General features: G+C 42.9%; 2 protein-coding genes and 2 pseudogenes across 2 annotated transcripts; 2 read left to right on the top strand and 2 right to left on the bottom strand.

Annotated features, from left to right (window-relative positions):
• The window catches only part of LOC133886249 (DExH-box ATP-dependent RNA helicase DExH10-like), an 88,930-nt pseudogene extending 82,557 nt beyond the window's left edge, over positions 1–6,373 (top strand).
• LOC133886149 (uncharacterized) lies at positions 514–2,126 on the bottom strand. The gene is made up of 3 exons (XM_062325886.1): positions 1,883–2,126; positions 678–810; positions 514–564 (listed from the first exon to the last, which is right to left on the bottom strand). Exons 1-3 carry the CDS (start codon positions 2,047–2,049, stop codon positions 514–516), a joined length of 351 nt encoding a protein of 116 aa, XP_062181870.1. The 5' UTR covers positions 2,050–2,126.
• Positions 3,060–4,586, top strand: LOC133886251 (DExH-box ATP-dependent RNA helicase DExH10-like; annotated as a pseudogene).
• Positions 6,374–7,028: 655 nt separating the features above from the next.
• LOC133886859 (cleavage stimulating factor 64) lies at positions 7,029–12,813 on the bottom strand. Its single transcript, XM_062326747.1, has 10 exons — positions 12,575–12,813; positions 12,075–12,153; positions 10,982–11,156; positions 9,910–9,943; positions 9,558–9,796; positions 9,383–9,460; positions 8,767–8,802; positions 8,255–8,683; positions 7,819–8,064; positions 7,029–7,614 (listed from the first exon to the last, which is right to left on the bottom strand). The coding sequence occupies exons 1-10, from the start codon at positions 12,615–12,617 to the stop codon at positions 7,483–7,485; spliced, it is 1,491 nt and encodes a 496-aa protein (XP_062182731.1). The 5' UTR covers positions 12,618–12,813; the 3' UTR covers positions 7,029–7,482.
• Positions 12,814–13,051: the final 238 nt, after the last annotated feature.

Below are 13,051 nucleotides of genomic sequence, written 5' to 3'. Positions count from 1 at the left end.
TGGCTGGGACTCTTGTATTTAAAGTGCCAGAGCAGACTACAATTCTTGCTACGATCAGTGATGGGTATGTGGAGATATAGAGTCTAAGCAAGGTTAATTTTTAAGTGCCTTTGTGAGTTACAAAGTATGATGTGCTTGTTTTCTTATTATTTATTTTACTTGTTAACTAGTTGAGTACCCATGCGTTGCAGCGAAAATAAAAATTACACAAACTGACTTCAAACATATGCAAAAGCTAATACTTATATTAACAAGTAAAATAAATAATAAGAAAACAAGCACATCATACTTTGTAACTCACAAAGGCACTTAAAAATTAACCTTGCTTAGACTCTATATCTCCACATACCCATCACTGATCGTAGCAAGAATTGTAGTCTGCTCTGGCACTTTAAATACAAGAGTCCCAGCCAGTTGACTTATGTTAAAAGTTATTTTATCCGGAAGTATAAGCATGCACCAGTCATTTCTGAGCAATTAAAGGAGCTTTTCATTTCTTGTACCATGAGTTCTTCAAGCTGGCTTGTAAAGACCTAGCATGTCGATGCATCGTAAGGCTGCAACCTGCAATGAAAGAAATAGGAATTCTAGAGAAATATAATAATGTCATAAAATTGTTTCCGAAAGACTCGTGAATACAATCATGTATGGAAATTATGTGCATATAGACACAATACTTTTCCATGGATCTCGTATTTGATTGACCCATCCAACACAGCTCCCAGCGCCATTAATTTCGAAACTGTACTGTTGATATCTGGTATAGTGAAGGACAGCATTGAAGAATAGACTCTCTGCGATGCAAGATTACTGTAAATATGTATGAAATAGACAACATTTACAATTCCATGCGTTGGCCCATTGCAAAAACATGCTAAAATGCCTCACGAACATACATTTTGCAACTGGAAATTTATATATCTTTCTTAACATACAACTATCCCCATACTCCACACGAACATGATGTTTCACTATCTTATATTCATATAATGATGATCTTCAGAGTCCATGAGAAGAACTGACAAGTGACAAAAGCTAAGGAGGACAAATTAATCCAATAGTTGATGAAATATTTTCATACACCGAGTACCACAGCTGTTCTTGATCTAAGCTTGCAAGAAGCATCATGAAAACATATGAAGTGTATTTTTCATGCAATATTAAATCTAGGGTTATCCCTTATCTTGGTCATTGTTTTCTCAAGAATAATGAGCAATCTGCAACCTCGCAGATCCAACACTCATTCGGCCGTACCATACGTTGGAGCATTGCTATGGCCGCGATGCATGTTTGACATGTATTGGTGTCGGGCACACGACCTATGGTAAGTCCAACCAGGCACATCAAAAAAAGAACCTTTTGCTCAAAAGCCTGAAGCCCATCAGGCCACCAGTAAGCTGTAAAGCGTGCAAGAGAACAATTACTTAGTCGTGACTCCATCTTACCTGCACAGCTACTCATCTAAGCTGTGCTAGGTGCTCATGGCAAATAAGGAAATTGGAAAAGGAAGGATTTTTCATCACCCATTTCATATGCACAGGAAAAATTTCAGGACTAAGTTCTTTCTGTTCCTGGAGCCCAGATTTTCACGACTGAATCCAAAGTTGGCTATATTTCGGTAGGAACGTACTATCCAGAACATCTAGCAATGTGCAGTCAGGCATGCCATCACCAATGTGTTTTCAGAGTCTGACAAGTGCACCACACATGCATTTCATCAAACACATGAACCTCACAGCACGGAGCACCACCGCGGCAGCAAGCAGCCGAACCCCCTCCGCCTCATTCCGTCAAACCCCTCTCAATACGCATCCCCTACAACCACTCGAAGGCCTACGAACCAGAGAACACGACAAGGAGAAGGCAGTATCAGCAGCCGCACCTGTCGTTGGTGTGCACGAGCGCGAGCTTGAGTGGCCCCGACGGGAGCTTGGCCCAGCAAAGCGTGCACACGTTGACGCTGAAGTCGTGCCCCTCCGTGTAGAATCGCGCCGCCCGCGGCACGTCCCGGGGTCGCTGCAGCACCCACCGGAGCGTCGCCGCTGCCATCCCCCACCACCTCCTTTTCCCTTCCCTCCCCTTCCACACCACGCCGGCGACGCGCACAATACTCTCAGATCCAATGGCCCAGAGCGTGAGCTAGAAGCCGACGAACGGCGTGGACGCGGTGGCCGTGACCCGGCGCCTCCGCGATGAGGTGGCGCAGAGGGGAGGCAGGGCAGCGCAGTGAAGAGGGACGGAAGAACGGAAAGCGGGGATTAGTTTGCGGCGGCGAATCGTGGGTGCAGGAAATCCGGGAGTGGAACGTAACCGTGAGCGGAACGACGACGCTTTACATATCTTTTAAGTAGTACAGATATAAGTATTAGCTTTTGCATATGTTTGAAGTCAGTTTGTGTAATTTTTGTTTCCGCTGCAACGCACGGGTACTCAACTAGTAGAGACAAAATCCTTTTCAACCACACTTCTCAGTCCCCCTTCTCTTCTCCAACCCTGGTCCTACATGCTATTGGGCCTTTTAGTTTTCTGGTAGTTGTTCGGTGCAGCAGTAAGGTTCTGTTTGTTTTTTGTTTTTATTCTATTACCGTCAGAAGTCAGAAGATAAAATACGAAGTTTTGGAGCGGAGAGGATGGAGGAAGAGGCGGAGAACACTAGAGCTGGGACTTTGGGCCGTATTTTTTGGGCCGGTCCGAGCTCAGCACGGCTCGGTGCAGCTTAAGCCCGACCCGACCCGAGCACTGATGGGTCGGGTCAGCCCGGCCCGATTTATAGGCCGGGCTGGGCCTTGATATGGGGCCCAATGGGCGGTCTGGCCCGGTAAAAAATGGGTTCGCGTCCTCACGTACGGTGGAGTGTGGTGGTGCTAGATCCGTGCCAGCCCAGCCCGATAAGGCCCATCGTGCATTCGGGTCGGGTCTGGACTTAGCTGAAGGTGGATTAGGCCAGCCCGATCCAACCCGAACAGTTTATCGGGTCATCCTAGCATGGCCCAAAAGGCCCAAAGCCCGAAGGGGTCGGGTCTGGCCGGCCCGACCCGGCCCAAGTCCCACCTCTGAACACCAGCAAGCTCAAGGCGCCGGACTCGAGGGAGGAAGCGCGGTCGACGGCTCCGGAGCTGGCGCAGCTGGAGGCGGATCCGGCCGCCAAGCGGCGGAACCTCTCCCGGCCATGCGTCCAGGAGGTCGCCGTCCCGAACGGCTACGCGCCCGCCAAGGACGAGGCCGTGCACGGGACGCTTGCGAGCCCGGTGTTCCACGGGAAGATGGCCAAGGAGTACGCGTTCCAGCTCGACCCCTTCCAGAGAGTCTCTTCGGGTGCCTGGAGCGGAACAAGTCCGTCCTGGTGTCGGCGCACACCTCCGCGGGGAAGACGGCCATCGCCGAGTACGCTATCGCCATGTCGTTCAGGGACAAGCTGAGGGTCATCTACACATCCACGATCAAGGCACTGAGCAACCAGAAGTACAGGGAGCTCAGCCAGGAGTTCTCCGATCTCGGACTGATGACCGGCGACGTCACGCTCCAGCCGAACGACACATGCCTGGTCATGACGACGGAGATCCCCAGGGCGATGCTCTACAGGGGTTCTGAGGTGCTCAAGGAGGTTGCCTGGGTTATATTCGACGAGATACATTACATGAAGAGTCGTGTGGGAGGAGAGTATAATTTTCCTGCCCCCTGCCATCAAGATGGTCTTTCTTTCTGCTACCATGTCGAATGCGACCGAGTTTGCTGAGTGGATATGCAATCTGCACAAGCAGCCTTGCCACGTTGTGTATACGGACTTCAGGCCGACACCATTGTAGCACTATGTGTTCCCAATAGGTGGTTCTGGTCTCTACCTTGTAGTAGATGAAAATGGTCAGTTCAGAGAGGATAACTTTGTGAAGCTGCAGGACACGTTTACTAAGCTAAATAATCAACTAGATGGAAGGGAGGTGGACCTAAAGCCAGTGTTCGAATTGCAAAAGGTGGAAGTGCTTCTGGGAATTCTGACATATACAGAATCGTCAAGGTAGGCAGCCACTGCCATATTTTAGTGCAAGATGCACTCTATTCTTTGGCTTAATGCCCGTTCTGAATTTACCAGTTTGAGCATGCATGATTTTTTCTTATCTAAAATGAGCTTTCTTATCTAAAATGCGCTGTGTTAAAGGAATAGGCCACAGTTGACATCTCACCTGTAGATATGTATTGTTCAGTTGTTGCTATATTATTTGAATTCTGCTGCTCATATACTTGATTAATTTTGAGTCCTAATCTTCAGATGATTACCTAATCTAAAATCTACTCTGTTAAAGGACTAGGCCACAGTTGGCATCTCACTACTGTTCAGTTGTTGATATCTTATTTGAAACTCGGCAGCTCATATCCTTGCTTAATTTTGGGTGACTGTTAATCTTCAAATGATTATGGAGCACAAGTTTCAACCAGTCATAATTTTCAGCTTTAGTAGAAGAGAATGCGAACACCATGCTATGTCTATGTCAAAACTTGACTTCAACACTGAAGAGGAAAAGGATTGCATCGAGCAGGTTCTCAGTAATGCTATTAGTTGTTTAAAAGTGGAAGATAGAAGTTTACCTCCTAAAGAGTTGATGTTGCCTCTTCTTAAACAAGGTATTGCAGTACACCATTCTGGACTACTTCCAATAATTAAGGAGCTGGTGGAATTGCTCTTTCAAGAAGGTCTTGTGAAAGCTCTCTTTGCTACTGAGACAGTATGATCTTTGTCCTGATTATTCCACTTAACCTTATACTTGTTTTTACCCCTTCACATGTATATGGAATTTTCTTTAGATTTCAAATTGGTAAGTAAGAGAATTACTATTTCACGCTTTAAGTAAGAGTACATCTTCCACTCTTAGTTGCACCATTTGATCAATAACAGTCTTGATCTTGTTATCTTTCTGCCTCAGTTTGCCATAGGTCTTAATATGCCTGCAAAACGGTCGTTTTCACATCTGTCAAAAAATGGGATGGTGATACTAACCGCTATATTGGTTCTGGAGAATATATACAGGTAAATCTTTTATATATGAAATGCAAGTCAGCCATACATTCATACAAGTCTGTAGTGGGGACATACAAGCCCTTCTTACTTTAATTTCACATGCACTGCATTCTTAGATGAGTGGAAGAGTTGGCCGGCGTGGCAAGGATGAACGTGGCATTTGTGTTATAATGATAGATGAGAAGGTAAGGTCCCACAGTTATATGTTGTTATTATGTTTGTATTTTAAGTAGCATGTCAAGGTGTTCACAACAGGGGGTTTAGTTTATCTTTGTTGACTTAACATGTGTCACACCCGGTTCCAAAAGAACAAATCAAATGCATTCCACATGTATGTCAGGATCAAATTTCATACATGCAGTGACTTCATAAGTGATAACATAACGATAAGATTCAGTATAAAAAGACCCGTATGTCTTAAAGAAAATACTAAGATAACTTCCAGCGGTAGAGGGTCTTCCATCTATCCATCCATATGTGGAATCAACCTGCAGACCCTACCTGATGGATGTCATATACTTCTGGTCAAAGGTCAGTGAGGCCGTATACAATTCCTGATGTTAGAAACAAAATTATTTTCTTCTTTTTTCCTTTTGGAAATTTGCCAGCCATGGAAGTATCATAATATCTAGTGCAGTTTTTTTTTTTTGGCTCTTATCATGCCTAATCTCCTATATTGGTACGGCAGCTGTGATTTCATTAGTGTTGTCTTATTGTCTGCATACAGGGGGCCACCTTCGGAGAGGTGATTGAAATGACCGACATTTTCGAAGGAAGCATTGTAAGGCTTGCTAGAAGGTTGGATGAATTTCTGAAACAGGTAGACCATCACCCGTGCTTCCCCCCTGCTCTCCAACAACTTTCCACCTATTTCCTTCCACTTGTGTTCAATGGTATCAATTCGATATTTGTAAATGATGCGCACTTTTTACTTGCAACTTTTTCCAAAGCACATTTCCTTCTGTTCCCTATTTAAACCAACTAACTCTGAACTCGTTCTCAGTTGAAAGCAGCTGCTGAAGCCGTTGGGGAGGCTAACCTTGAGGAGAAGTTTAGAAATGCGAGTGAGAGCTTAAGTAGGGTTATCATGTTTGCCAGCTCATTGTATCTGTAATGAGCAGCAGTTGTACCATACGTTAGCAAACAAATGCTAGTGCTATTTTGGATCCAAGGCAAAGGAAATGTATCCCTGTCAGGAGTAGGACGTAGCCTCCAACCTAGTAGCCCTAGGGTAGATGAATACTCCCTCCGATTGCAAATACAAGTCGTTTTAGGCTTGTGCACAGAGATTAAGAAAGCAGATCAAATGACCTTGTTGCCCTTTATTTATTCTGTATTGAAAAAGATAACGTATTCATTTGTGAGAGTGATAACATTTATTAAACAAAGGTAAAAAGAGAACAAAAGAGAAAAAAGTGCATATAAGTTCGAGAATAACTTATATTTAGATAATAGTTGATGAGACTAAAATAACCTATATTTGTAATCAAATGGAGTATTTATTATCATGTATACATCAAATCAAGATAGGAGCAATGTTGTTGTGAGCAATGGGAGTGATGCAAAAACTCTCATTCCAGTCTCGGTTTTAAGATCAGCTTCAAATACCACAATGACCTGATGAGCAGTGTTGCATCATTTCAATTGCTTGAAACAACATTGTGTTCCCAAACGATCTATAAGGTCGTATTGAAGGAACGGGTGCCCCTACCAGTTACATATTTTCCCTACAAAATAACAGTCGCCTAAGCTGTATAATTTTGCCAGGTAGGCTGTATGATCACTGCCAGGTGCGTGACTGGACGAATAAACCTTATGAACGTTTCATCCTCTCCATTGTAGAGTGTAGATTTGTTCACAGCAAACCGGAGCATCCTGCACCTCAATAGCTAGTTAAACTATTTCAGTAGTAAGATTCAACCGTGTTGAGATTGTAATGCGCTTAGCATATCCTGTACTGTACACATGCGATAAGTGAAAGCACAATAGATCGAAACAAGAGTAACGCAAGAACGTACGAGCTGAGAGCTTCCAAACATGCTAAAACAATTAAAGGAGTTTACTATGGAAATAAAATAACAAATCTCCACCTCATCGTGCATACATAAAGTCCATTGCCTATCCTTGATTTTTTTTGAGAAAATTTGATGTTCAAAAAACATCTGATGCTACAACCCATTTGGGGATACAGATTATTCTTTTTTCTATAATGATACAGAAGTGATGGATAATGAACACCTTTCTTCACACTATCTTCTCCCATCACATTTTTATCCTGATCAGAGGAAAGAATGCCACATGAACAATCATCAGCAAAACTGATGGCGTAGAGATGCCAACAATGTTGACAAGCTACAGGTGTTGTGGCTGACAAATAAATCGACAGTCATGTCCAGTTTCCACCTGTTGCCATGTTGTGCTGTGCAAGTAGCTTAACCGGCAACTTTGCTATGCCAGTTCAGTTCGCACTATCTACCAGCTGATAGCATCTTCTGGAGCTGAATCACCTGCTGCTGCTGCTCTAGTGGCAATGAACTCAGCTGCTCAGGTGTCAGCTGCAATACTTGCTGCAGAAGAGCTGATTCCACGTCGGGTGTGAGCTGCAGCAGAGCCAGCAGATATTTGAGTGCAGAAAAATTATGATAGTTCTTCAGAAACTTTGTACACTGATTCAATTCAATTCAATTCAATTCAACAGAAATGAACAAATGTTCAGATTGGTCAAATATCTTAAATTTGAAAATTCAAATCTAAACAGGTAGAAGAACATAACAAATCCTGTAAAGTCAATTAAATGGGAGTACCTGTGTCACTTCATTCTCTGGTTGCTGAAAGCTAGCAGAACCAGCACTATAGCTCCCTGATAGTCCACTAGGAGCCACTGCTTGCGATGGAGCAGTACAAACAGGAGGGCTGTTGTTTACCATTCCAGGCACAGAGGTTCCATCCTCCAATTTTCTCAACTTTGAAGGATGAGCAAACTCCGCCATGTGACTTGATTGATCAACCACTCTTATTTCATTTGGTAGTGTCTCAGGTGCAGCAGCTACCTGCAGTAGGACAGAGTTGATTTATGTGACTAGGAAAATGAAAAGGAACAGTTCAGTTCATCAGTGGGCATTAGTGCATTGCCAGTACGGCAGTACCCAGCATGATGACTCATCATGAACATTGATTTGGTACATAAAATTAAGAGCATTAGTGAACTAAATAAGCTCCTTTACAAATGAAGAAAGATACCTGAGGGAGATGAGGGTGGCTCAACTGTAGCTGTTGTACATTTGTCGGCATAACTGGTGGTCTAGATTGCTGTGGCATAAATGGGGGCTGCATTTGTGAAATTAAGCCTACTGATGTCACAAGGGGTTGAGTAGGAACATTGGAAGAACCGCCGAGGGGCTGTGATAGCATTGGAGGATGTGTGGCCACCCCAGACTGATGTCCATGTCGAAAGATTTTGACTGGAGGCTGAGATGCATGTTGATACTGAGGAAAATTATGTAGTGTTACAGTTGGTTCCTGCAGGACAAGAGGGTTTGGTGGTATGTTAGCTGGCAAACTCGACGGTCTCGAGACAACTGGAATCATAGCATCTGGCTGTGGTTCATTGAGGTGAGATGAAGATTGTGCCAAGGAGCTAGAGGGCTGTTGGCCCTTTGCCATCTGCATCTGCAATTTGTACAAAGTATAGTTTCATTATGTAAAGCCAAAGAAAACGATGGGTGCCTCAAGCTCAAAAGAGAAAAGCAAACCATCTGTGGCGTCACCATCCCGAGCATTATTTGCACCTGCATTACAATAAGGCAGAAATTGAAGTCATTAGGTTCTAATCTTTAATTCTTATGATAGACAATGGCTTAAAGATAAACATTTTTTAAAAAAGAAACAGGCTTATTTCACTGCATACATAAAATAAAATAAATAAATAGGGAGTCAACTCACATCTTTTTCAACAACGGAGCCACAAGCAAATATGTCAATTTTCTTATATCAGACATACACATAAGCTAAACTGTTCAGTGTTCAATAAGATAAAGGGAATTTTTTTTTTTTGGTGCCTTCCAGGATCACAAGACAGTACATGGAAGATATCAAACTTCCATGTACCAGAATCAGGTTGTACAAAGCAAAGTATTTGGTCTTGTAACAAGAAAATCTCAATGTAGATTAGTAGCACCCATGTGAGTTGATTAAATTTCTAAATGGAAGTGGATAGATTCTGTAAACAGACGAAACATTTATTCCAAAGAACCCATAGAGAGTTTATGACCTACGTACTCTAAAATAAAAGGTTGAATCAAGTACACAATGACAGTAACAAAGAATAAGCAATCACCTAAAGCACAATCACTATTAGCAAAAGCTAACCTGAAATAGGGCCTTTGGCAGCTGTGGAATTCCTTGCAGCAAATTTTTGGAAAGTTCCTTATTTTGAGTAGTTAGGGACTGTGGTGAAAAAGGGGAGACATTAAGAAACTACAATCAGCACTGGGTGTCATCTGTAAACATCAAGGAATCAAAGTGCATAAGCCTACAAGTTAACCTTCAATTCAGCCATGATTTCATGCAACTGATGCCTTGACATTCTGGCCAAATAATGAGTAAGAGGGTCGTTTCCAAGTCCATACTGGACAGGTAAACCGTTTTGAACATTTGCAGTTTGAGCTCCTCCAAGAACACCAGCCATCACAGATGCGGCATGTATTGCCGGTGGAAGACCAACAGGCTGATGAAGGCTTGAATCTCCAACAACAGAAGTCCCAGTTAATTGTTTCTGATTATCTGTGCCGTTCCATCAAGAGACCAGTGTTAGCATCCATGAACATAAAATATGCATATTAGAAATTTGAAAGCATATACATAAACTGAATGATAAATAGAAAAATGAGACCAACCAACAGTAGAAGCCATTCCTGGTCCTCCACGACCCTGCAATGCAAAAATGTATCCAGCATAAGTGAATGGTTGCTCTTATTGAAGCTAAATCAACTTCAGTTGGTTGAGATATTCTATATTTTTTCATTCATGTAATGAACATGCACCAACTCCATTCCCATACTGAAGCTACTTAATTTCCAACATGCAAAGTTCATACATCATGATGGTCAAATAAATGTTCTGTGTACAGTTACATTATGCAAGATTATTGCACTAGTCTCGAAGATAATTTAGCATAAAAAAAGTGTCCTTGTGTAAACCAACTGTCTTTAATTGTGAAATTGCGACAGTATTTTCTTGTGTGCACTCTGACATTTTGGCAACAAAAACCGGCAAATATGTATCAGCATCAGCCAGTCACTGGTGTAGATAGATACAAAACCTGTTGGTAGAAGCTACAGAGAGAGCAACTATTAACATAAGAGCAAGCCCAGAAAAAACTGCGAGTCCTTATGCACATACATAAAGGTCGATTGGATATATTTTTTCAGCAATCAATTTACCAACAGTGGCAATCCTCTTGCTCGACAGCTTGAGCATATCCAAAGACCATTTATACATCTTCCATAAAATTATAGCCCTTCTTATGCTATTTGCAGAAAGTAAACCTCGTATATTCAGCACTCAGCACACTTCTGAAGCTCTTCCAATCATAATATACATTTTCGTTAAGTCAACAGCTTTGTCACGCTATAATCCAACAGCTTTGGCGTGCTATTTCCATGAAGGGGAAAAAATTGAGATAACAGAGACATTTTGGAACCGCAATATCAAACATGGTGCACCACACCAAAACAATAATTCAATAAGGGAATTGGGTGGTTATAGCAGGCATGTGTATGTACAGTCAGGCAGCTGTACATACCACAAACATGCTATGTAAGAAAGTGAAACATGAGACACAGGGTGGTTGGAGAAAGCGCAACTATTCTCATTCATAGGAACCAAAACTATACAGCTTTTCATCTTAACAGAGAACTCTAAAGGTGGTAGAAAAGGTTCTTCTACAGTAAAAAGAGGATCTTCGACCTTTTCTCTATTTCTGTCAGTATTCCTCCCATTTTCAGCAAAATCAACACGCAACTGGCGGCCATTAATCTCATAACCCTGAAGGTTGCGGCGTGCACTTAGAGCAGTCTCCTCATCCTTGTACTCGCAAAAGCCATAACCCTTTGGTTTTCCAGTTTCTTTATCAATAACCAATCTACAGGAAATTTGAACCAGTCAGTATGCAACAAAGTTGTCAGCAGCATAATATCAAGTTAACATGTCAAAAAATTTAACAATAGTAAATATACACAAATCAGCGTTACCAAATTAAAACCAGGTTCAGTAAAAATCCACATATGAGAAAAGGTGGTAAAGAAGAAGCATCATGTATGTGCCACCAAACATATTATGGATTAGGAGTTTAGGGTTTCCAATATCTGTGATCAGGCATTAGTCTAAATGTATAGTGGACAATATCTCCAGAAATAGTTTTATAAGAAATTGCAGTTCTAAATGTTATGCATATGAGGTCAGGCGTGCATGACAAGACGAAATGATGCAAACTAGAAGGAAGCTTGACATGTTCCATATTGTTGGCTCAATTAGTTCTAAATTGATTTTCAATATTGTTAGGATTCCTAGAGTTAATTTCCATGCCTCATTAGGAGATCCTCCTAGGGCTAATTTCCATGTCTCATTAAGAGAGCCTCCACATAAGGAGGGAGATTGCGATAATTGAAGGCGAGCAAATAAAATGTAAAGGGGAATATATCTATTCCCCTCCTGTTCTTCTCTAGCCTTCCCTGTTCTTCCGGACTTCAGCCCTTAACCAAGAACACAACGTGAAGGGTTTTCTGTATTACTATTCGCTAAAAGCGCACAGTTTAGCCATCAAACTCTGTAAGTTATTATCTTGGTCAGTCTTCTTATTGTTGTGTGGCATTTAAAATGAGGCAACCGAGCAATTTGACAGTAACCGATGATTTTCTAGTTTTCTACAATCCAACAGGCATATATATACCTAATTTCAGTTCCTGTATTTGCATAAGCATGTGAACTTAGCTAACCATCCTGCATACTAACCCCGCACACACACAACTTTATCTTGTTTATGTGGGTGAGAGAACTACACCTGAAGGATACGACTGGGCCAACTTCTTCGCAAATCTGCACAAGCTGCTCCTCCGTCGCATCGTACGGTATGTTGCCGACTGCAATAAGATTCAAGGACGAATATAATCATAAGTTGTAAACCCCCAAACGCACCACCTTAGCAACAAAAAAACAACAAAAAATCGCGCGCCCAATTGAAGCGTATGAGCGGTAAACCCTAACCAAACTAAAACTCGAACGGAACGAAATTGAACTCCAAATCCAACACCACAGCCAACCAAAGATTCCGTCCCTCGAGAATCGCGTTGACTAAAGGAAAATCCGAGCCGAATCAATGAACAAGGTAGCAACCGAAACCAAATCGCCGGAACGGAAAGGGACCGCCCTCGCCTGTGCAGCCGTGCCGGACGGCCACCGAATCGAATCACAAGCTCCGAGCTTCCGGATCGCATCGGTCAAGGAAGGTCCTAGAAGGATCGAGGAGGGTGAGGGGAGGCGGGGGCGGGGGCGGGGGCGTACCGAAGACGCAGCGGTTCTGGGCGCCCGCTGGAGCGGCGGCCATGCTCAGCAGAGGTCGCCGGCGGCAGGGCGGTGAAGCATCGGCTGCAGGCGGCGCCGGCGTCGGGGAGTGGGGAGCGGAGGCGAGGGGCAGCGCGGCGCGGCGGGGCGCGGCGGGTGGCGCTCGCTATTTCCGTCGAGGGGTGCCGGTGGATATGTCTCACGGTTGTACCGGGGTGCGGTGTTCGTTTAGCACTCCGCTCATGAATACATTTTACAGGTGGTTTTGGAAAAAAATCGGTTGAACTTTTAAAACTTTAAACTTTGACTAACAGTAGCTTTTAAAATATTTAATTTAGAACTTATTTTGAAAAATACTTTTATAATATCATAAATTCAATGGATTTATAAATATACTATAGGCAGGTGTGTCATTTTGGGGACTCTTTGGGTTTCTCACTTGCCACATTTTAAACTGAATTTCAGCTGAATTTGTTG

Source organism: Phragmites australis, chromosome 12 (genome assembly GCF_958298935.1).
Source record: "Phragmites australis chromosome 12, lpPhrAust1.1, whole genome shotgun sequence".
Taxonomy (NCBI): Eukaryota; Viridiplantae; Streptophyta; class Magnoliopsida; order Poales; family Poaceae; genus Phragmites; species Phragmites australis.
The sequence above is the reverse complement of the archived record's forward strand: the minus strand, read 5'-3'. Positions and strand labels throughout refer to the sequence as shown.